This window comes from Hyaena hyaena, unplaced genomic scaffold (assembly GCF_003009895.1).
Source record: "Hyaena hyaena isolate Hyena2069 unplaced genomic scaffold, ASM300989v1 scaffold_1339, whole genome shotgun sequence".
Lineage (NCBI taxonomy): Eukaryota > Metazoa > Chordata > Mammalia > Carnivora > Hyaenidae > Hyaena > Hyaena hyaena.
Window position 1 is genome coordinate 157078 of NW_024081973.1, and position 21495 is coordinate 178572.

At 34.8% G+C, this 21495-nt stretch overlaps 1 protein-coding gene across 5 annotated transcripts in view; it reads right to left on the reverse strand.

Annotated features, from left to right (window-relative positions):
- The window catches only part of TFEC (transcription factor EC), a 121022-nt gene extending 119237 nt beyond the window's left edge, over window positions 1-1785 (reverse strand). Inside the window, exon 1 of one of the 5 annotated variants that reach the window (XM_039223364.1) lies at window positions 1657-1785. In XM_039223364.1, coding sequence (XP_039079295.1) covers window positions 1657-1703 — 47 coding nt within the window. In that variant the 5' untranslated portion in view covers window positions 1704-1785. The remainder of the gene's footprint in view (window positions 1-1656) is intronic. The other 4 variants (XM_039223365.1, XM_039223366.1, XM_039223369.1 and 1 more) reach the window with 4 other exon arrangements.
- Window positions 1786-21495: the final 19710 nt, after the last annotated feature.

Genomic DNA, 21495 nt, shown 5'->3' on the forward strand with positions numbered 1-21495 from the left:
CCCTTTTTTGTTTAATTTTATTGCTTTGTCATTGTGCTTTTACCAAATGCATATTGTCTTTGTTACTTCATACTCAAAGGCTCATACTTTTTTCCTCACATCTGTTTATGGCTAAAATAATCTCTGGCTTTTAATAGAAATATTTCTGCTTCTTTTCTAACTATATAACTTCATTGATTTCTGATGCCCTGGTAGTGAAAAAAGATCTCTAAGTGGATGTTAGAAAAATATATTCATAGGTGGATATACTTTAAAGAAAATACAACCTTTAAAAGTTTGTATAGATATAACTGCCCTCTCCCAAGAAAAAATTTAGTATCAGAAATTTGGGTCATGTTCACTTTTCTTATCTTCCTGAGATAGCAACTTTTCAAAGGTAGTTTGCGAAACCATTGTACACAGGGTTTTGCTGTTGTGTTTAATTTTCTATTTTTCTCCAGGATATACAAATTGATGAACATCATTATAAAAGTGAGCTGAGTTTATAAAAACAAACACTACAGAATGATTTAAAATCATTAGGGACAAATATCAAAACCGCTGAGACAGGTTAAAGACCAGCAAAATAATAGGTGAGGTAGTTTTAAATACATTAAGAAGGTAGAAAAGGACATAAATAATCTTGATTCCTGAGTGTGAAATCATAAAAACTACAAAGAATTTGCCCCTAGCATCTGGTAACCTGAAAAGTTTTATAAAAATCAGAACTGGTTTGAAGTCAGATGGGTAAGACCAACTGCTGTTAATATGATTACTTTTTCCTCATTATGCCTAGGTCTAGACTAGACTTCAGGTTTTAGCTTCCCATAAGCACTACAATGTAATGACAAATGTATTTAAAAATTAAAAATTAGAGTACAGTTTTTATTGGAATATAGTACCTTTTCAGATTACTAAACTTGTGGTTGGTTTTCCTCTACTCTTATTTTTTTATTCTGTGGTCAATTTACTGTTCATTATTACAATAGCACCAGTTTTATAGAATGAGCTCACCACACCTAACCTTTATGCTGTAAATTGAAGTTAAATTGCTAACTCCCATCAGATGCTAATTAAACTGACTATCACTGATTTTATGTAGCACACTGTGCTTTAAATATATATGCCTGAGATACCCAGCAGATGAATTGCTACTTATAGATACTAATAATGAGGATGTTGGTTATTTTTTCAACTTTAATTAACAGGTGTAATACCCACTTGCAAAGATATCATTAAAATGGTATCCAAGATTTACAGAATTTATAATACAGAGTTTGTTATTTAATATTCCTTTTAGAGTTTGACCTTTTCAAAATGCAGTCTAATATTTGGCCATAAAACCATTGAATTTTCAAAACTTTGTTGCCTTAGCTCACCTTAAAACCTACTTTCTCTGTGAAGAGCTTCTGCTTTATTGAAAATGGAAAACATTTCACTCATGCTACTATACCAAATGCAAAAACAAAACTAAAGTAAGTGTGTGACTTCTGGGTTTCTAGTCCAGAATGTAAGAAGCTTAAAAGTAGCCACTCCACCCTATAATCAAGTTAAAAACTGAACAAACTAAAAAATCAACAACTCTTCTGAGATCTATCTGAGGTCACAGGTTAAACTGTTGTTCCTCCCAAACTGGAGAGACAGACAAGCAGAAACAGAGAGAGAATCACAACTTACCGCAGCAGAAATTCAGAAGCAGAAAATGTCTTGGGAACCAGTAACATAGGAGGAAAATCTAAACTGTAATGATAAATTGCTGGAGGCCCAGGGAAGACAAGGCTAAGAGTTAAGAGATCTAGAAGTACCCAGACATATGGAGCCTCCCACTTTTATCAGTTTTATCTCCAGGAGCTCTACCAGACTCTCACAATGAATAATCAGAGAAAATTCCCTACTATTTCTTAAAAAAAGGTAGGGAAAAATAAACACCAGAGCACTGTTCTTCTTAACAAGACCTTCCCTCAGGAGAAACTCTTTTACCAGATCCTACCCTACTTGGGAGATGGAAATACCCAATGTCAGCTCCACATAGACATCTTGTCCCACCTATGGTATGTGAAAATGGGAATTGAGAAGGTGTGAAGTTCACAGTCCAAAGGCACGGGCTCACCAAAAGACTGGAACCTAATCAGTCTTTTCACTGATTCACAGGATTCTAAAATGTTTCCCTTCCCACTATAACTTACCATTATATTACTAAAGGCCTATTTATAGCAGCTTCTTTCACCCGATACATCATGTCCACTTTTCAATAAAAAGATTACAAGGCATACTCAAAGGCAAAAATAAAAATAAAAAACAAAAAAACCCACAGTTTGAGGTGAGTTAAGTATAAGACCTGAGTCAGATATGGCACAGATGATTAACATGCTAAGGGGTTTAGGAGAAAAAGTATACAACATGCAAGAAGAGATGGCTAATATAATCTTAAAATAGAATTAAAAAGAAATGCTAGAGATCAAAAACACTGTTACAGTAAAGAGGAATACTTTTGATAGGTTCATTGGTAAACTTGACATGACTGAGGAAAGAAATTCTGAGTTTAATGATATGACAATTAGAAACTTTCAAAGTGAAAAAGAAAGAGAGAAAAGATTGGAAAAGGCAGAGCAGAATATTAAAGAACTGTGGGACAACCACATGAGGTATAATATACACAAAATGGGAACACCAGAAGAAGGCAGAGAGAGACAAACAAAGATTTGAAGCAATAATGACTGAGAATTTTCCCCAAATTGATGTCAGACACCAAACCATAGATCCAGGAAGTGTAGAGAACACCAAGCAGGAAAAATTCTTTAAAGATTACACTTAGGTATATTATATTCAAACTTTAAAAACCCAAAGATAAAGAAAAAATGTTGAAGGAGGCCACAGGGGGGAAAACCACCTTATCTATCCAAGGGCAAAAGCAAACATGCAAGCAAAAAGAGAGTAGAGTGAAATATTTAAAGTGTTGAAAGAAAAAAAATCAACCTAACAACCTGCAAAATTATCCTTGAAAATTGAGGAAAAATAAAGACTATCTCAAACAAGCAAAAATTAAAGGAATTTGTTGCCAGTAGACCTGTCTTGAAAGAATTATTATTAGAAGTTCTTTAGAGAGAAGGAAAATAATACAGATCAGAACCTTGGATCCACATAAAGAAAGGAAAAGCATAGGAGAATAAATAAGTGAAGATAAAATAAAAGCTTTTAGTTTTCTTATTCTTAATTGATATAACAGAAAACAGTTTATTCAGAATAATAATAGTAACAATGTACTTGATTATGTATGCTTGTGAGTGTGTGTGTGGTGTGTGTGTGTGTATGCTTATGTACAAGTGAAATGGATGACAGCAATGATAAAAGAACAAGAAAGAGAAAATTAAGATCACTTTGTTTTTATAAAGCACATTCCTTATCATAAAGTGATATAGTATTATTTGAAAGTGGACTTGGATTTGTTGTTAATGCATATTGTAAACTCTAGGGAAAATAATAAAAAAAGTTTTTATTACATAGTGAATATGCTAAGAAAAGAAAATGGAATCACACAAAATGTTTAGTGAAAACCACAAAATGCAGAAAAAGAGTGGAAGAAAAAGATAGAAACAAAGAACAGGACAACAAAGAGAAAACAGTAACAAATATGGCAGATACTAATCCAACTATATCAGTAATCATTTTGAATACCAGTGGTCTATATGCACCAAATAAAAGACAGAGACTATCAGAGTGGATCAAAGAGCAACACCCAACTACACGTTGTTTACAAGAAACTCACTTTAAATATAAAGATTATAATTATATACATATATTTATGTATTAAATAACATATGTATTAAAGTAAATAAATGGCAAAAAATATGATATACCATACTAACACTAATTAACAGAAAGTGGAAAGAGCTACATCAATTTCAGACATAGTACATCTATGAGCAAAGAAAATCATCAGGGATAAAGAGAGCCACTACATAATGATAAGGAGGTAAATTCTACAAGAAAACAAAACAATCCTTAATATATATGCATTTAACTATAGGATGCATGAAGTAAGATGTAATACAAGTTCAAGGAGAAATAGATGAATCCACTATTAGAGTTGGAAACTTCAACACCTATGTATCAAAAATGGACAGATGAGGCAGGCAGAAAATCACTAAGGACACACTTGAATTCAATACCATTAATCAACTGGATATAATTGACATCTATAGGCTACTTCATACAACAACAGCAGAATGCACATTTTTCTAAAGTTCTTGTGGAACATTCACCAACATAGGCCACATTCTAGGCCATAAAACACATCTTAATAAATTTAAAAGAATAGAAATCATATATTGTATGCCCTCAGACCACAGATTTAGACTAGAAATCAGTAATAGGAAGATAACACGAAATCTTAGAATATTTAGAGTTTCAACAACATACTTCTGAATAACACATAGGTCTAGGAAAAAAATCAAGAGAAATTTAAAAATATTTTGAACTAAATGAAAATGAACATATAACAAATGAAATGAAACTGAAGGGCTTAGAGGGATATCTAGAGCGCTGAATGCATATATTAGAAAAGAAGAAAGATCTAAAAGGAAATCTTTTTCCTTAGGAAATTAGAAAACGAAGAGCAAATTAAATTCAAGTTAAGAAAAAGAAAACAAATAATAAAAATTAAATCATAAATCAATGAAATTTAAAACAAAAAATTAACAGAGAAAATCAACAAATCCAAAATCTTTCCTAACTCAATTGAAGTATTAGCAAATTGGCTCCAACAATGTACAAAAGCAATTATACACAATGACTAACTAGGATTTAATCCAGGTATGCAATACTGGTTTTTCACTTAAAAATCAATTAATGTAATCCACTACTTCAACAGGCTAAGGAAGAAAAATCACATAATCATATCAATAAATGCAAAGAAGGATTTGACAAAATCCAACACCCCTTTATGGTAAAAACTCTCAGCAAAATAGAAATAAATGAGAACTTCCTCAACTTGATAAAGAATATCTACAAAATTCCAACATCTGATATCAAACTTTGAATTCTGAGAAACAAAGTTTTCTCACTAACATCAAAAACAAAGCAAAGAGGGTCACGTAGATGGCTTAGTCAGTTGAGTGTCCCATTCTTGACTTTGGCTCAGGGTATGATCCCAGGATTGTGGGATCAAGCCCCGCATCAGGCTCCACACTGAGCATGGAGCCTGCTTGGAAAATGTTTGCGAACTACGTATTTGACAAAGGACTTGTATATAAAATGTATAAAAAAAGAAATTAGTTTTATTGGTCTTTACATTATTTATGCAATTCTCTTGTAGATTTACAGATTTAGCACAATATTCCAGTAATGAATGTACTGTGTTAAGGAATCAGAAAGTTTCTGCCAGCAATATGGCAGCAATATGTAGTAGATTATTACAGTTAAAGTACCCACAAAAACCAAACTGTCTGTATCTGCTCCATTTTATGGTCTTCTACATTGACTTTGGGCTTACCATGAGTCTGGTTCAAGCAGAGTATAAAAATAAAATAATAGGACAACAGGCAAGCAGAGTATAAAATAATTTCCTCACTAAGACTAGCCCCCTTTCTTCTTGCTTTTAGAACACTGCTACATAAGAAGAAACCAAGTTATTCTACTAGAGACAAATGGTCCTGCAAACAGTCAACACCAAAACCAGACTTCAGAGTGAGGCTATCTTAGACCATCAATCCTAAGGATGGTCACCACATGGTAATCCTATTGAATAGCAAAAGAAGAACCATTAAAATGAATCTAGCCCATATTGCTAACCTAGAGAATTATAAAGAGGTAAGAGAGTAGTTTACTACTCTTCAGTATTAGTTCACTACTTCTCGTGGTAGTTGGTATTAAAATATATAACTCACACAAAAGGTTATATCTTACTTAAATATAAACTTAAGTAAATGAATTGCCCCAGTTATGTAACTGAGTAGATTAATTTTAATTCTAATTTTAAAAGACTTTCACAATTATACTATTCTAGCTTTTTTCAATCTGAGGTTGTCATGGTATTCTGAGAATCACTGAAGAGGGTACTACCACCAGTGTAGATTGTTTGGAAAATTGAATTAAGGGTGAATTTATTCAGAACTTACCTTGCATAATGTATTTTAATTTTCCAATAATGATTTCGGCTCTAAATTCTGGCTGTCTTCTTAACATCAAATGGCTAAACATCAACAAACTCAGAGTTTATTCAGAATGAATTAATGTTTTACCAAATACACTTTTATACAAGATTCAAATCTTGAACCATTGTGGACTATAAACTATTTTTCTTATCATCCATTTCAAATAGTGTAAAGCTGAAGAACCAGTTGCCAAACATGGGGATCAGCACTCTTAAAAGATTAAAATGTTCATCTGTCATTGTAATTTTGCCAAATAATAAGTTATTAAGAGTGATTTGTGGAATTCACTATTCAAGCTATTATTTATGTCAATCTGGTAAGCACATTAACATGAAAAACATCTCTTTTTTCACCATCTTAGCTATAATAAACTTAAAATATGCCAATCTTCACGCTTTAGGGCATAATTTGGTTACCAGCTGGGGTCAGGAAGAAATTTTCCCCATAGTGTAGTGTTGCCAATTACCATAGGTGTAGAGAGAACAAGAGAAAGAGTCAGGGGGTTACAGGGCCCTCTAAAGCATCTGGTATTGGATGCTCTGAGAGTGAGAATTCAGGATAAGATGAAACATTCAGTTGTTCCTGTATGTCAATTTTGATATTCCTATGAGCTGCCAATATGACACTGCTGCCACAAGGGAAGGATTTCCTACAGAACAGATGTCACTTACAGTATTATGTGGGCTATCTATCTCAACAAATAATTGCTTGACACTTCTGCCCTATGGCAAGGGTCTGAAAATATGTTAGGGTGGGAACACACCATACAAGCAGATGGGCATAGATAAAAGGAAGAGCAAGAGCATACTGAGTCTGAGATGCTTGTGTAAAAGCCAGATGGGGCACTGAAACAGATGTCTTCCTCATCTTCAGTGACTACAGCTCAAGATCAGAATTTTCCAGTTATTAGTTATTTGGAAGTCCTATTCTAAAATTTCTTTAGATGAGTATGTGTTATAGAAGGCTCTAATTTATTAAGACAAAGAAACTTCAAATTTTTGATGTAAACTGCAATTTCCACTTGAAATGAATTCATTTGCTTAAGGCCCAAAATGATATGAAGCTCCCAATACCAGTGCCCCCTACTTCTACCTCCCCCCGCTTAGCCCCCCCCCCCGGAAAAAGAAAAAAGAAGAAAACTAAGCTGGGATATGAGAATGGACACAAAGACTGACAATGAATGACAAAGTACAATTGAGATAGGACTTGCCTGAGAGACAGCAAGAGAGGGAAAAGAGTTCTTTTAAAATATCAGTAAGAGAATCAAAGAAAGTAAGATCCTTTTTCTGATGAAAGGGAAAAAGTTAATAACAGTGAAAGGAGGCAATTGCAATATGCTCCAACTGTAAGGGAAGAAAAAAAGACGAAAGTAGAATTAGAAGGTAACCATTTTAAGTAAGTTTAACATATACTATGTAACTTTCACACTTTACACAATTCAAGGATTAACGTTTTTAAAATATTAAACTGTTTGTCCCAATGGCAGACCCGATTGCCTATATAATAATTGGTTAAAGAAAGAGGAGGAGTGATTTTGTTCACAAGAACCAATAAAGGAATTTTTACTTTTAAAACAGCATTGATTGCAGAAAAAAGCTTGGGGGGGGCAATAATGAATATACTGTAAATTATTAAAAGGAAATAGATGATATCTCAGAATTAGAAAATGCTTGAGGCTGTTATTGGTACATTACTATGGCTATAATTGGACACAAGTTATAAGTGCTTTGAAAATTTTCTAGACCAAAATAATTTCGCCATTCAGCCATGTCTGAAAACTGTGACTCAATGAAACATTTGTTCATGTTTTGGAGCAGATCCAAAGTTGATTCTTAAGGAAAATTCTAATCTTTGTTGCTAGTAACACTTTTTGTGTATTTTAATCTTAAGGAATATATTTTTGATCATAATATGTTAATCCCACCACATTCCTCTGTTTCAAAGTTTAATATTCCATTCTCAGTTGTTAATTTGGAAAAACATGGTACAAGGTTCTTATTGGAGAATATAATCTCAAATTTGCTTTTAGCGATAGTTCATCTGAGAAAAGTATAATGTAGTGGCAATTGCCTAAAGATCAATCATTCACTCTTCTAAGTACTCAAAGAAAGGCAAGAGGATATAACCTGCTCTAAGCGACTTAAGTAGGTTAAACTTTATCTGAAAGGGACTGGGAAATCACTTTTGTTGATGTGTTGGCTTATTTGGGAAAAGGACACTACAGTCATATTTTCATAGTGAAAGATCCTTGTGGCTACATGGCGGGAAAGATTGGATGAGAACAAGACAGGAAACTAGGACACCAATAGGGAGCATTATAGTCAAATACACGAGAAAAGATAATTTCCTTGACTACGGTAATAGCAGCAGCAGTAAAGTGGATAAATTTGAGAACTGTTTATAATGTAAACTGAACAGTATGAGGGAGACAAACTAAGAATCTACAATAACAGGAGCACCTGGGTGGCTCAGTCAGTTAAGCGTCTGACTTCACCTCAGGTCATGATCTCACAGTTCATTGGTTTGAGCCCCTCATTGGGCTCGGTGCTGACAGCTCAGAGCCTGGAGCCTGCTTCGGATTCTCTGTCTCCCTATCTCTCTGACCCTCCCCTGCTCATTCTCTGTCACTCTGTCTCTCAGAAATAAATAAACACTAACAAATTTTTAAAAATTAAAAAAAAAGAATTTATAATAACAGAGACAGGTTGAAAGGATGAACTCAGTTTTAAGGATTGAGCAAGGGCAAGGATAAGTATTCCAATTATGAAAGTACAAAACACTGGATGATGAGCAGGGTGTTTATTTTATTTGTGAAGGCACTGGGAGACACTAGATTACTAATCTAATTTGGGCCATAATGAGTTTGAAAAGGCACATAGGTAAAAGAAGCAGGATGTTTGGTTGTAGGCTCAGAGGATGTCAGCTGTAACCTTTGTAGATTAAAGTATTTACATTTATTGAAACCATGGTAGTAGATTAATTTGTGTGGGGATAGTATGAAAAGTCATCCTCCCCCCAAATATAATCCTCAAAGGGGAGGTTTAAGGAAAATCCTTTATAAAACACATATTTTGATAAGCACCTACTCAGTCCTTGTCCCCAGAGCTGCATCTACAAGACAGACAAGATCCATTCTCACATGAAGCTTACATTTTCCGTGGTTGAGCAAAACAATCAGTAAACAAATAAATAACACCCAAACTCTCCAACATGATACATTAGTTGTTTTCAGATAGTTGGAAAAGCTAAGTAGAAAATAAAGCAGCATATGGTGAGAATAAGTGCCTGGAATGCGGTGGAACAATTTAAGGGAGGGTGACAAGATGGAACATGTGTAAGATAGCAGGAGCAAACATTTGGAGCCCCAAGGGAATAGATGGGTCTCTGATGTACAAAGAGAAAATGTCATAACTAGGAGTCCAACAAGGGATGGAAAGCTAGTTTTCTCTCCATTAGCCAGTGAAAAGTGTATCTGTGCAAACTGCTGCTTACACAGTATGTAATCAGACTGGAGAAGTATCAAAAAAGTTGTGCACAGAAAATCCCTTGAATGTAAACAGTAGGAAGCTGAAAGGAAAGCCAGAGAGATTGGGAATCATTGAATCTAGAGAGCTAAAACAATTAACGAAACCCTAAGACGCCTCCTTAAATCTTGAACTGACTCTCTTAGCTTGTATGGTTATAGATTAATATTTAAAATGTAATTGGGATTGGAGGTATATATTATTTCTGCTTTTCTCAGTTATTTATGTTTGAGATTTCACCCACGGGTGAGTTAACACAAAAAGATACCATATTCATCTATCGGAAGGTAATAGAGATAATTGGCAGGTATATATCTTGACCTACATATTTTAAAAAATAATTAAAGATATTAGCATTGCCACTAAAAATTAGCAAAGCAAAGTTATCTGTTGAGTGTATGTTATTTTTGATCTCTAATGATTTTTTTTGTCAATTCCCATGATTCATTTCCAAGTAACCATGAGAAATTTGAAAAGGTGACTATTAGTCATAGTAATTTATTAAAAGCCTCAAAAAAAAGAGACATACAAGGAGAAATGGAAAACAGACAACAGTCTTCACAGTTATGGAGGAAGATTATAAATTTAAAAGCAACCAATTTTCTATGTTTCAAGATAAGTAAAAAGAAATTATGCTAAAATTATAGGCCAATCATAGTGAAGAGGAACATTGATATTATAACATCTTTGGATGCCACAATATATAACCCCAAAGGGTGGATAATTCTCCCTGCTTCATTACCTAAAATCAAGACAGATCCTGAAAAGTGGGTATTGATTAATAAGAGTCACAGTGAAAGACTGTCTTATACTTGAACACTGTAAGGAAACAGATGACTCCCACTCGTGTACCCTTTGGCTTCAGTGAGCCATTTTCCTCCATTAGTAAACTCTTGGGCTATAAAGCTATTTCACAGGGTATTAGATGCTATGAGTCTCAGATGTATAATAATGAATAATGTATTATTCAGAAAACACAATGGAAATCAGGTGTCTTCTTTAGGCTTTTTGATGATGAAGATGATCATAACTTGGATGAAAGTTAAGGCCCTGCTACCATTTCAGTTCATCCATCACTCATTATCAGTTAGTAGTAGCTACATTTGCTCAGGTCTGAACGATACTTTCCTCATATTTATAACAAAATGGAACTTTAGGAGGAAAATGTCTTTATTCTGATTAAAAAACATTTTTCTAGACAATGCTTAGTTGTCACTTTATGGTTTTTAGCTCTATAGTTTCTGTAAATTCCCTTTTATCAACACTAAAGACAGAGGGATTTTTAAAGTATATAAGTTGTAATACAAAGGACACTTGACATTATTTCTTTTGTAAGTCTTAGTTTTATTTTTCTTTGAAGCTAGTGTTCTTAAGAGGTTTTTGAAATAGATAAATTCAAGAGGTTTTTCAGCATAAATGTAAATGAGATATATCTATAGGAGATAACAAATTCTACAGGTTATCTGACAAATTTAGAACACCCAAAGTACAACTAGAAAATTTTAAGCATGGGATACTTAGCAATTGATTCCGTGATTGTGGTTTTTTTTTAATTGCCTTCTTTTGTTATGTAAATTTCACCCCCATTTCAGGATTAATATCCTTGATATATATCTTATATATTTTCCTTTTCTGTATTTTTTCTGTATTCCAACTCCTTGCTGTCCTACTCATGGCCCCAGAGAAAAGTAAAGGTAAATGTCAACTAGAGAAAGAAAATGTAGGAAGTTTGTAGCAGGCCAAGGAGAAGTAATATGTTTCCTCTAAAAAAAATTTTAGAAAGAAGACAAAGGGAAACAAGTCTGTCTAGACATGAAGGTCCTAATTCCCTGTTCTGGGTCAAAGTCGTTAGTGCCTATGTCCTGGAGGGTTCGCAGAAGGACAGAAGCCCCAATAGGGAGAAGAAGAAACATGAACAAGAGGAAACTTTGGGCTGTTTTCCATTTAGAATTCTGAGTGTTGAGTGACCTCAGTATATCAGAGATGGTGACTTAACAAATATTCCTACAAACCCCCAATGGTTAAAGAGTGACATGAGGAGGTCCAGCGTGGGCTCTATTATTGAGGTTCAAGGTCCACAGGCATTGACCATTGACTCTGCTCTGCCAAGAGGACAGACCATGAATCCCATTAGCCACAGACCTAACAGTGTAGTCAACAGGAAGCATGGTCAGAGGACATATAGACCCATAATCTTCATCTCATACCCATGAAAGACAGTATTGGCCCAAAACAGGCAGATTGAACCTGAAAGCAATCATTTTTTTTTTCTTTACAAATAGTTTATTGTCAAGTTGGTTTCCATATAACACCCGGTGCTCATCCCCACAAGTGTCCTGGTCCATGCCTATTACCCCCCCAACCCCCCCATGAGTCCTCAGTTTGTTCTCAGCATTCAAGAGTCTCTCATGGTTTGCCTCTCTCCCTTTCCCCCACCATTTCTCCCCTTCTTCTCCCCCATGGTCCTCCGTTAAGTTCCTCCCAATCCTCCTATACGTGCAAACATATGATATTTGTCCTTCTCTGCCTGACTTATTTCGCTCAGCATAACACCCTCAAGGTCCATCCATGTTGCTACACATGGCCAGATTTCATTATGAAAGCAATCATTTTAAACTAAAAGGTTTAAAATAAATCTAACTAGAAAATTAAATTTTTCTCCCATTTTCCTCTTCCCACTTGGCCATCTCCTCTGCTCCATCTCTTATCTACTTGCCCCCCAGTAAGACATGAGCATTTAGAAGGCAGTGGGAAATTCAAGAAAAATTTAAAATTGTTATAGAAAAGAAAGAGACTATATTTTTCTCATAATTTTTATCCCTTCTACATTTTATCAACAGAATAAAATTAGATACTTCAAGAGGATAGAGCTTTCCACACAGAGTCTGTCCATTAACATTCCACACAGGGCTGGCACATGATAGTGCTAGAAAGAAATATTCTTCAATTTTAAAGAAGATTCCTGTTTTACATGAAAACAGCCAAATTTCATTCTTAAAAAAATTAATAAATATTTATTGAAACTTATATTACAATGTGTTAAGAAGTCTCATAACATAGCATTTAAAATGCATTTAGCACAGTATGTGCCTTTAAAGTTTATAATCTTTTCAGTAGTACCCTGAGTCAAAAGAATGAGGGGGCTGATGACTTCAAACAGAGTTTCAGAAGGGGCATTCCTCATAAAATCAAACCATATTCTGATCCTCAGCTTTTTCAACCCAGAATTTTTTTTTTTTTTTTTTACCACATCACACAGTATTGACCAGGTTCTGAGACCCTGGTATATGCTAACCAAAGATAGAGTTGACCAAATGGTCCCAATGGGTAAGGCGTGTCTGTCCACATATCACTTCTACAGAGTCTGGAAACTATCCATTATATATTGATTTTCCTTTCTTTTCATTTTAGAGGCTGATCTGGTTCCACAGAGGCAAAATATTTTACCTTAGGTAAATAACATAATATTAAGATCTAGAAAAATATTAAAACTGACTTCAAACGTTCATAACAAACTTGACATAATTTAACTTAATGGGCAAAATTAGACAAAACCCTTCCATCCCACAAATATGACTTAATATGTCATATCAGTTTGGGGTGTTACTGGTAGAGAATTAATGAAGGCAGTGAGAACAGGAATCATAATGGCCTGTGTTAAAAGGCAAAAATTGAGACTACTTCCCAATAGTTTTCTGGAGGTCATGTCTGTAGAGTACTCCCCCACCCCTGACAATTCAAATAATGTACTATCCCTTCTATCTTTCCCCACAGCTGCAGAAGTGAACAACTACCTAATAGAAAATGAGCATAGCACTCACCATCCCCTAAATGACCAGACCAAGGGATAGAGATGTGATCCCAGTAAGTCTTTATCTGAAATTTTTCACGCTGGAGCTGAGTAACTAAACCCCTGTTTTCCTGGATAGCAAGTTGCAAGAATGTGAGCCTGGAGGGAATGAAGCCTACATGGTTTGTTGCAAGAAGGAGCTGGTCTGAGAACAAAGGCAATATGCAGAGAAAAGCACAGATGAGAGATAAACGCATTCTTACCATATTTGAAGTCCTGGTTCCAGTCACTCCTGATATCAGCTTTCCTTCCTAGTATTAGAAACCAATAAGTTCTCTTGGTGGCTTAATCTGCTTCCAAATGGGTTACTCTACTGGAAATCATCTGAATTCTCACTAAAAAATCTAGTGAGAAAGTGATAAACTCCAACTAGGTGGACAAATAATAAGTGCCAACACTTCTATGGTCATAGACAATAATATTCTTGCTGATTGTGTATTGTTGAACTAACTTCTTAAAAATCTGAGCCTGGGGGTGCCTGGGCGGCTCATTCGGTTAAGCGTCTGACTCCGGCTCAGGTCATAATCTCTCTCGCTCTTTCCAAGTTCCAGTCCTGTGTCGGGCTGTGGGCTGACAACTCAGAGCCTAAAGCCAGTTTCAGATTCTGGGTCTCCCTCTCTGTCTCTCTGCCCCTCCCCCACTCACTCTCTGTCTCTGTGTCTCTCAAAAATAAATAAACATTAAAATTTTTTTAAAAAAAATTTGAATCTCAGTTCATTTTATGCAAAATGGGGCTTACAGTTACTTTACTGGATTATTAAGAAATTAGGAATAATGTACTTGAATTGCTTAGCATGATGGCTCTCCCATAGCACTTACTTAAAAAGTACTAAGATTTTATTGTTCCGATAATGAGGATTTAAGGAGGATAATGATGATGATTCTAAGAAGACACACTCACTCTTAAGTGATTTTTCCATGAAAAATATGCCCACTTAGGAAGACAGATGAGAGGTGTGGGGGCATGGGCAAAATGGGTAAAGGTGAGTAGAAGATACAGGCTTCCACCTGTGGAATGAGTAAGTCACAGGGATAAAAGCTACAGCATAGGCAGTGCATCTGGGTGGCTCTGTTGGTTAAGTATCTGACTTCAGCTCAGGTCATGATCTCACACCTCATGAGTTGGAGCCCTACATAGGGCTCTGGGCTGACAGCTCAGAGACTGGAGCTTCAGATTCTGTGTCTCCCTCTCTCTCTGCCCCACCCCCTGCTTGCACTCTGTCTCTCAAAAATAAAATAAAAACAAAAAAATTTCAAAAAGATACAGCAGAAGGATAATAGTCACTGGTATTGTAATAGCACTGTATGGTGACAGATGGCAGCTACACTTGTGGTAAGCACACAGCATGGCATATAGTCTTGTTGAATCATTATGCTGTACACCTGAAACTAATGTAATATTGTGTATCAACTATACTTCAACTAAAAAAATAAAATTTAAAATTTTAAAAAGGCATTTCTCCCTAAACACATTTTACTAAATAAAGTTAGGACTATAAAAGATGTAATAAAGTCAGAAATAATTATAAACAAAAGATATCTATGACCTCAAAAAGCAATGACTTTTGAAAGCTTAATTTACAGTAAATAAGTATTTGTGGTTGAAAGTTTATAAGAGGTTCCTGGAATAGTCTTATTTTTTTTTATGAATAGGCTTAATATGAAAGCTAAAGCAAATATGGTCGATATAATTATTCCCTGAAAATGCATGCAGCAATACGTCTAGGTCCAACTCAAATGCTTCACAATAAGAAAGCCTTCCATGGAATCACTGAACCCATGTACGAGTACAATGCACCACAGGTATATACAGTATTTTTAAAATGTATTTATTTACCCTTCTACATTATAATATCTTTCATATTTGTACCTATAATTATAGATCAAGAACTCGGCCAAAGGTAGTGGCTCAACATACAGTATTTAAGTGAAACTGAATTCTAAATATATACTGGGAAGCAGAAAAACAAATGGATTCTAATCTTGCCTCTGCCATCTACTAGGTGTTTTCCCTTGAATAGGTTACTAGCCTTAAGGTCATGCACACATTGTGTTGCCCTTCAGAGTTATGTTCCCTAACCTACCCATCCCCCTTGCAAAAATCCTATCTATTATACATTTGCTACCTTTATATTAAAGTAATCTTCAATCAAACTCCATAACCACTTTTGGCATAATTATTATCTCTCATATTAAACAATTCAACAAAGCAATGCTTTAAAAGGCCCAATATCATAGAATCAACAATGCAGATGCAGAGTTCTAACTCAAAGTTGCCATGCTTTGTGTCTACCACACCATTTGCTTGTGTTTTAGAAGTCTTGGAATGCTTTTAGAGAGTTTTTTTTAAAGGTTATTTATTTATTTTTGAGAGAGAGAGAGAGAGAGAAAAGCAGAAGGAGAGGGAGAGAGAGAATCTCAAGCAGACTCCATGCTGACAATGCAGAACCAGACACTGGGCTTCAAGTCATGAACTATGAGATCATGACCTGACCAAAACAAGTCAGACACTGAACTGACTAAGCCACCGAAGTGCCGCAATAAAGCTTATCATTCTTAATAATGTTTCTATTTATAAGGGCACTGAAGTGCCGCAATAAAGCTTATCATTCTTAATAATGTTTCTATTTATAAGGCACACTTCACTGATTGGTTTGGACAGTCAAATGAGATGATATGAAACTTTTTTGTAACATATAAAAGGCTCCAAAATATCAACTAGTCTTATTATCTTCATGATGATATTGATAATGATAATGATATGGAAGAGAAAATTATGCACTTGAATGCTTTGTTGCTTTAATATTTACATACTTTTAAATGAGCCACTTACTGAGTACTGGGAGAAGGCTTTGAATTTTTATTATTTGCTCTTCAACTTTCGAGTAAAATTAAAATGTATGGATTTCAGAGGTGATACCTACCATATTTACTTAGAAATTAAACTATATGTATTATACACACATATATATACACAGATATGTACCTTAGAAAAATATGGTAATTGACTTGAAGAAATTTCTGGTCTTACTGAGAAAAGTCTCTGAAACATTGGTTTACATGAAAATTGCATGTGGAACTGTGTATGCTGGGCCCTGGATTCCTGGCTGAGTTGAAGTCTCCTCTCCTTTTCTCCTAATTGTTCTTTCTGTTGAAATTGGAGTCCGGTTAGAGCTTGTAACATATTTGTCTTCTTTTCTTCTCACTATTAATGGATGTGAAAAAAAAAAAAGTATCTCTGCAAAAAACATGCATAAAATATTTTCTTTTAGCACATAAGATTACATATTGTGAAATAAATCTAGTAAATGATAGGGGAAGCATCCAAAACAGAAAAACAAACTCATTCTTTAATGGTTAAGGTTCACCCATAAAGATACAATTCTTAATGCTCAAGTTAAAAAAAAAAAAAAAAGATGAGAAGAAACAGTTGGCATTCAGCTAACAATTGTGTTTGGAGATTTGTGCCTGACTTTGTTATTCTGAGCAAAGCCAGGTACCAGCCTCTTGGGATTATGTACAAAGACAAGAAAAAAAGTGGACATGTACAAACCTCAAAGGTGACTGCTGGGTTAATAAAACAGTCTGTTTTCTGTTCACCCACTCTTGCTCTCAGTGTGCAAGTATATTAAAATATGTCAAAAGGAAAACCATTCGCTGTGCAAAAATAATTCAACTACAAGTCACAATTTCCAGCTGATGGAGTGCCTTAGTGCATTTAAGTGCACTAACTAGTGATCCATACGTCTCCCTAGATGAAAGTTGTATCCTTATTAAAGGAGAAACAAACACAAAATAGGAACAACTGTCACATATAAAAACAGACCACAATGGATACCGCATTTCCTCCACTCAGCTTCTGACTTGAACTATTGCAGAGTGAAGAGCAGTGCTATCCTAGAAGTAACCTCTTAAAAAGCCATGAAAGTAAAACGAGGAAGCTGCTAGAGGAACTGAATGTGTAGCTAATGGCCACCCATATTACTGTTCAATGTATCTGGAAAAACATCTTTTTCTTTCTAGTCTCTATAAAATCTTGCACCATATAAGACATTGTAATAACATGAAGTGTGTAGATTAAACAAATGCACCCCAGGGAATTTAGAATTAATGCTCTAACATATCTTTAAATAATCTTTATGAGATAAACTGGTTTAAGCATTTGTAAAATATCATACCAACCTTTTCTTTTCTGATTTTTTTCTAGAGAACTATATCATTGATATGAATCTGCAAAAAAAAAGAGGTTAATGTTGTTAACTCTAATAGTACTGTTCTTACTTGATTCATATGTTGCACATTATTGTAAGGCAAAAAAATACATTGCAAAATATGAGAGTTCTCATCCTAGGCACAGTGGCAATATGTAAAAGGAACACTGTGTCTTCAAAAAGTAGGTAGTAAGAATAATAAGAGAACAATATATGAGAAAATAGAACTAATTACAAAAGTGTGGTGCTAGCAATTATTTCAAATTGGGTAAGTTATTCCTCCTCCACACAGACAACATCTTTGCCCAATTATCTTCATAGTAGTTACTATATACTATTACAATTGCATGTTTACTCTGTTGTGCTAGAATACAAGCACCAAAGGCAAGATTTCTTTGATATTCTCTCTTACATTGTTATAACACCCAGTCTCACAGAGCCCTTGCACAAAATAGAAATCCAATAATTATCAATTGGTTGGTTGGTTAACTGATTAAATTTGGCTCTGTACTTGATAATTTGTGCCCTACTTGGAACTACCAACCCTTACTGGAAGGCAACAGAAGAACTGTAAAGGGAAGGTGAATGTAGGAAAAGACCAGTGATTTCTATGACAAACTACAGCCCAGGAACAAAGGATATGCACATGGAAAAACAGAACTAATTATGCTTTAAACTGGAGTATATAGAACAATCATTAAAATGAAATTGAAGCCCAATATAGGAAAGTGGGTAATAAGAAATCAGAAAACCAATCTAAATAAATTGTCCAGAGCAATTATGTGAGCTTGGAAACAAGAAAAGTATTTGAGGAACCGAAGTTAATGTTAAGAACAACTTAATAAAAATGGGAAATAATAGATTTGGACACCAAGAATTAGTGAGCTTTATTTTTAGCCCCCATAAAATTCTACAGCAAATTATTAAGCAGCTAGTCTTTGAGGACACAAAAAATAAAGTGGAATTCACTAGGAGACTGGGAGCTGGAAACAAAAGAGTATTGTGTGATGACAAAAATATTGGGTTGTGTATGCATACACTGGTCACTTTAGTCATTTCTCCTTTTCTTTGTTGTCAGTTGAATTGTATCCTCCACCTCCCCGCCCCAAAGAAAGTATGTGGAAGTCCTAACCCCTGGTACCTATAAATATAACCTAATTTGGAAATAGCATCTTTGCAGATATCATCAAATTGCACATTAAGATGAGACCATCTTGGAGTAAAGTGAGGTCTTGATCCATATGTCTGGAGTCCTTTTAGAAAGAGAAGAGACAAAGACAAACAAACACAGAGGGGAGACTTCCATGTGATGAAACAGGCAAAGATTGGAGTTGTGCCAGGAGAGAAGAAGTATGGAAATCTCTCGCTGAGTCCCCAAGAAGGAACCATTCCTGTTGACACCTTGGTCTTGGACTTCTGGCCTCTAGAACTGTGAGAAAATAAATTTCTGTTGTTTTAAGCCACCCAGTGTGTGTGGTAATTTGTTATGAAAGCCCTAGGAAACTAATACAGCATTCTATAAAATAAAATTAGTGATATATCTTCCTAAGGTGATTGTCAGGAGGATTATAACATACTATCAGTTCTTAATTTCAGCAAAGCATCTTACAAAGTCTTTTAAAATGTGTTCATGATAAAATAAATTTATGTGAGCTCAGTTATTAGTGAGGCAAAGTTGTTAAAACTATCAATGTCAAAGAGAGCTGATTAATAATTCAACATGAGCCTCATTTTTCTCAAAAATCTCATCTATTGATGTATTAAAAATATCTTATTGATATATTAAAAATATTATCAGTCCTCGGATATCTATATTGTAGGGCCCTTTGAAGAAAATTGCACAGAAGTTTGGGAAACCGACCCTGAGTAACATTTGTAATGGCAGACACAGAACCTTCATTACCTATTGCTGTTTAACATATTTAACATGACTGAGAGAAATACATAGAATGGATGCTGCTCGAATATAGGGAAAAAAACTAAGTTGGGAGAAATAATATTCACTGAATAGCAAAATCAGCATTTAAAAACAAAATTTTTATTATTGTCCTGATTATTATTATAACCATATGACATACTAATAATTATTAATACCAATTTTTAAATATAGTTTATTGTCACATTGGCTTCCATACAACACCCAGTGCTCATCCCAACAAGTGCCCTCCTCAATGCCCATCACTCATTTTTCCTCTCCCCCAACCCTCATCCACCCTTAGTTTGTTCTCTATATTTAAGAGTCTCTTGTGATTTGCCTCCCTCCCACTCTGTTTGCAACTATTTTTCCCCTTCCCTTCCCCTATGGTCTTCTGTTAAGTTTCTCAAGATCCACATGAATGAAAACATTTGATATATGTCTTTCTCTGACTGACTTATTAATAATTATTAATAACGATTTAATACTTTAAATCCCTAACAGTATTGGAGACATAATAGTCTCAATAAATTGCTATTATTACTAATAGTATGATAGCCTAAAATAATGGGCCAAACTCACTTAAGTAGAAAATACACAATACTCATTTGGATTTCAAAATTTAAATAGATGTAAACTGGGAAATATCCATGTTCACCATCAAGTTATACAGATAGATTTGGAGATTTCAGTTGACCAAAGACTCAATGTATCCAAACAGCATTTTTTGTTGCCTTTACAACAAAAACAAAACAAAGCAAACAACAAAGGTGAGAACTTGGAATGTATTTGTGAGAATTTTTGGAGAGGGAAGGTTAGAGGTCTCTTTTTCTAAAAGCAACAGTTCTCCTAAGTTTAACAATGGCCTACATGGTGGAATGAGGAAGGTGGAGTTATAAAGGAGATGACGGGTTTCTGCACATTCTCATTAACTTCAGGAAGATAAAAAGATGTAGGTTTCCATGACATGCAAATCTGTGACACCAGAAGTTGATCTCAGTGAAGGACATTTCTTCTGACCCATAGAACAAATGATGCTTCTCAAAAGCAGCATCCAAGATATAGATGTACAGTATATCCAAAATGTACTGTAGCCAGCAGTAAGGAATACCAGAGACTCCTTCAGTTAAGACTGAAGTGCATACCAAACCCACTTTTAAAAAAGCACGCATGATAGGGAGAGAGTGTGGTATAGTGTGAATAGTGTGAGAGCATAAACTAGGTTTGCTTGTTTCATGAATACTTACTCTGCTTTTTATTGCCCAGATGCTTTTTAGTGCTTTATGAATATTAATTGATGTAATTTTCACAACAGCTCTAGGGATGTTTATAGTAGGGATGATTATAATCCCCATTTCACTGATGAGAAAATTGAGGCAAAGAAATGATAAGATACTTGCACATGAGTTGGTGGTTATCCAAAGCCAGCATAAATCTAAATCATGTCTCTTAGCTAGATGGCCTTGACACAGCATTTTCACTGGAAGAAAACCTACTTTATATGGTTGGTTTGGTAGTTAAATAAAATAATGGAAATACAATAGCTATCACAGTTGCTGATTTTAAAAAGTATTCATTAGGGCACCTTAGTGGTTCAGTCAGTTGAGCGTCTGACTCAGGTCATAATCTCACTGCTCATGAGTTCAAGCCCCACACTGGGCTCTGTGCTGACAGTTCGGAGTCTGTAGCCTGCTTTGAGTTCTAAGTCTTCCTCTCTCTCTGCTCCTCTCCCACTCACACCCCGTCTCTCTCTTTCTTAAAAATAAAAAAATAAAACATGAAAAAAATTATTTAAAAAGTACTCATTGTATAGAAATGATAAAATAAGTAGGTATATTAGAAACATTAACTCCCCAAAAAAACA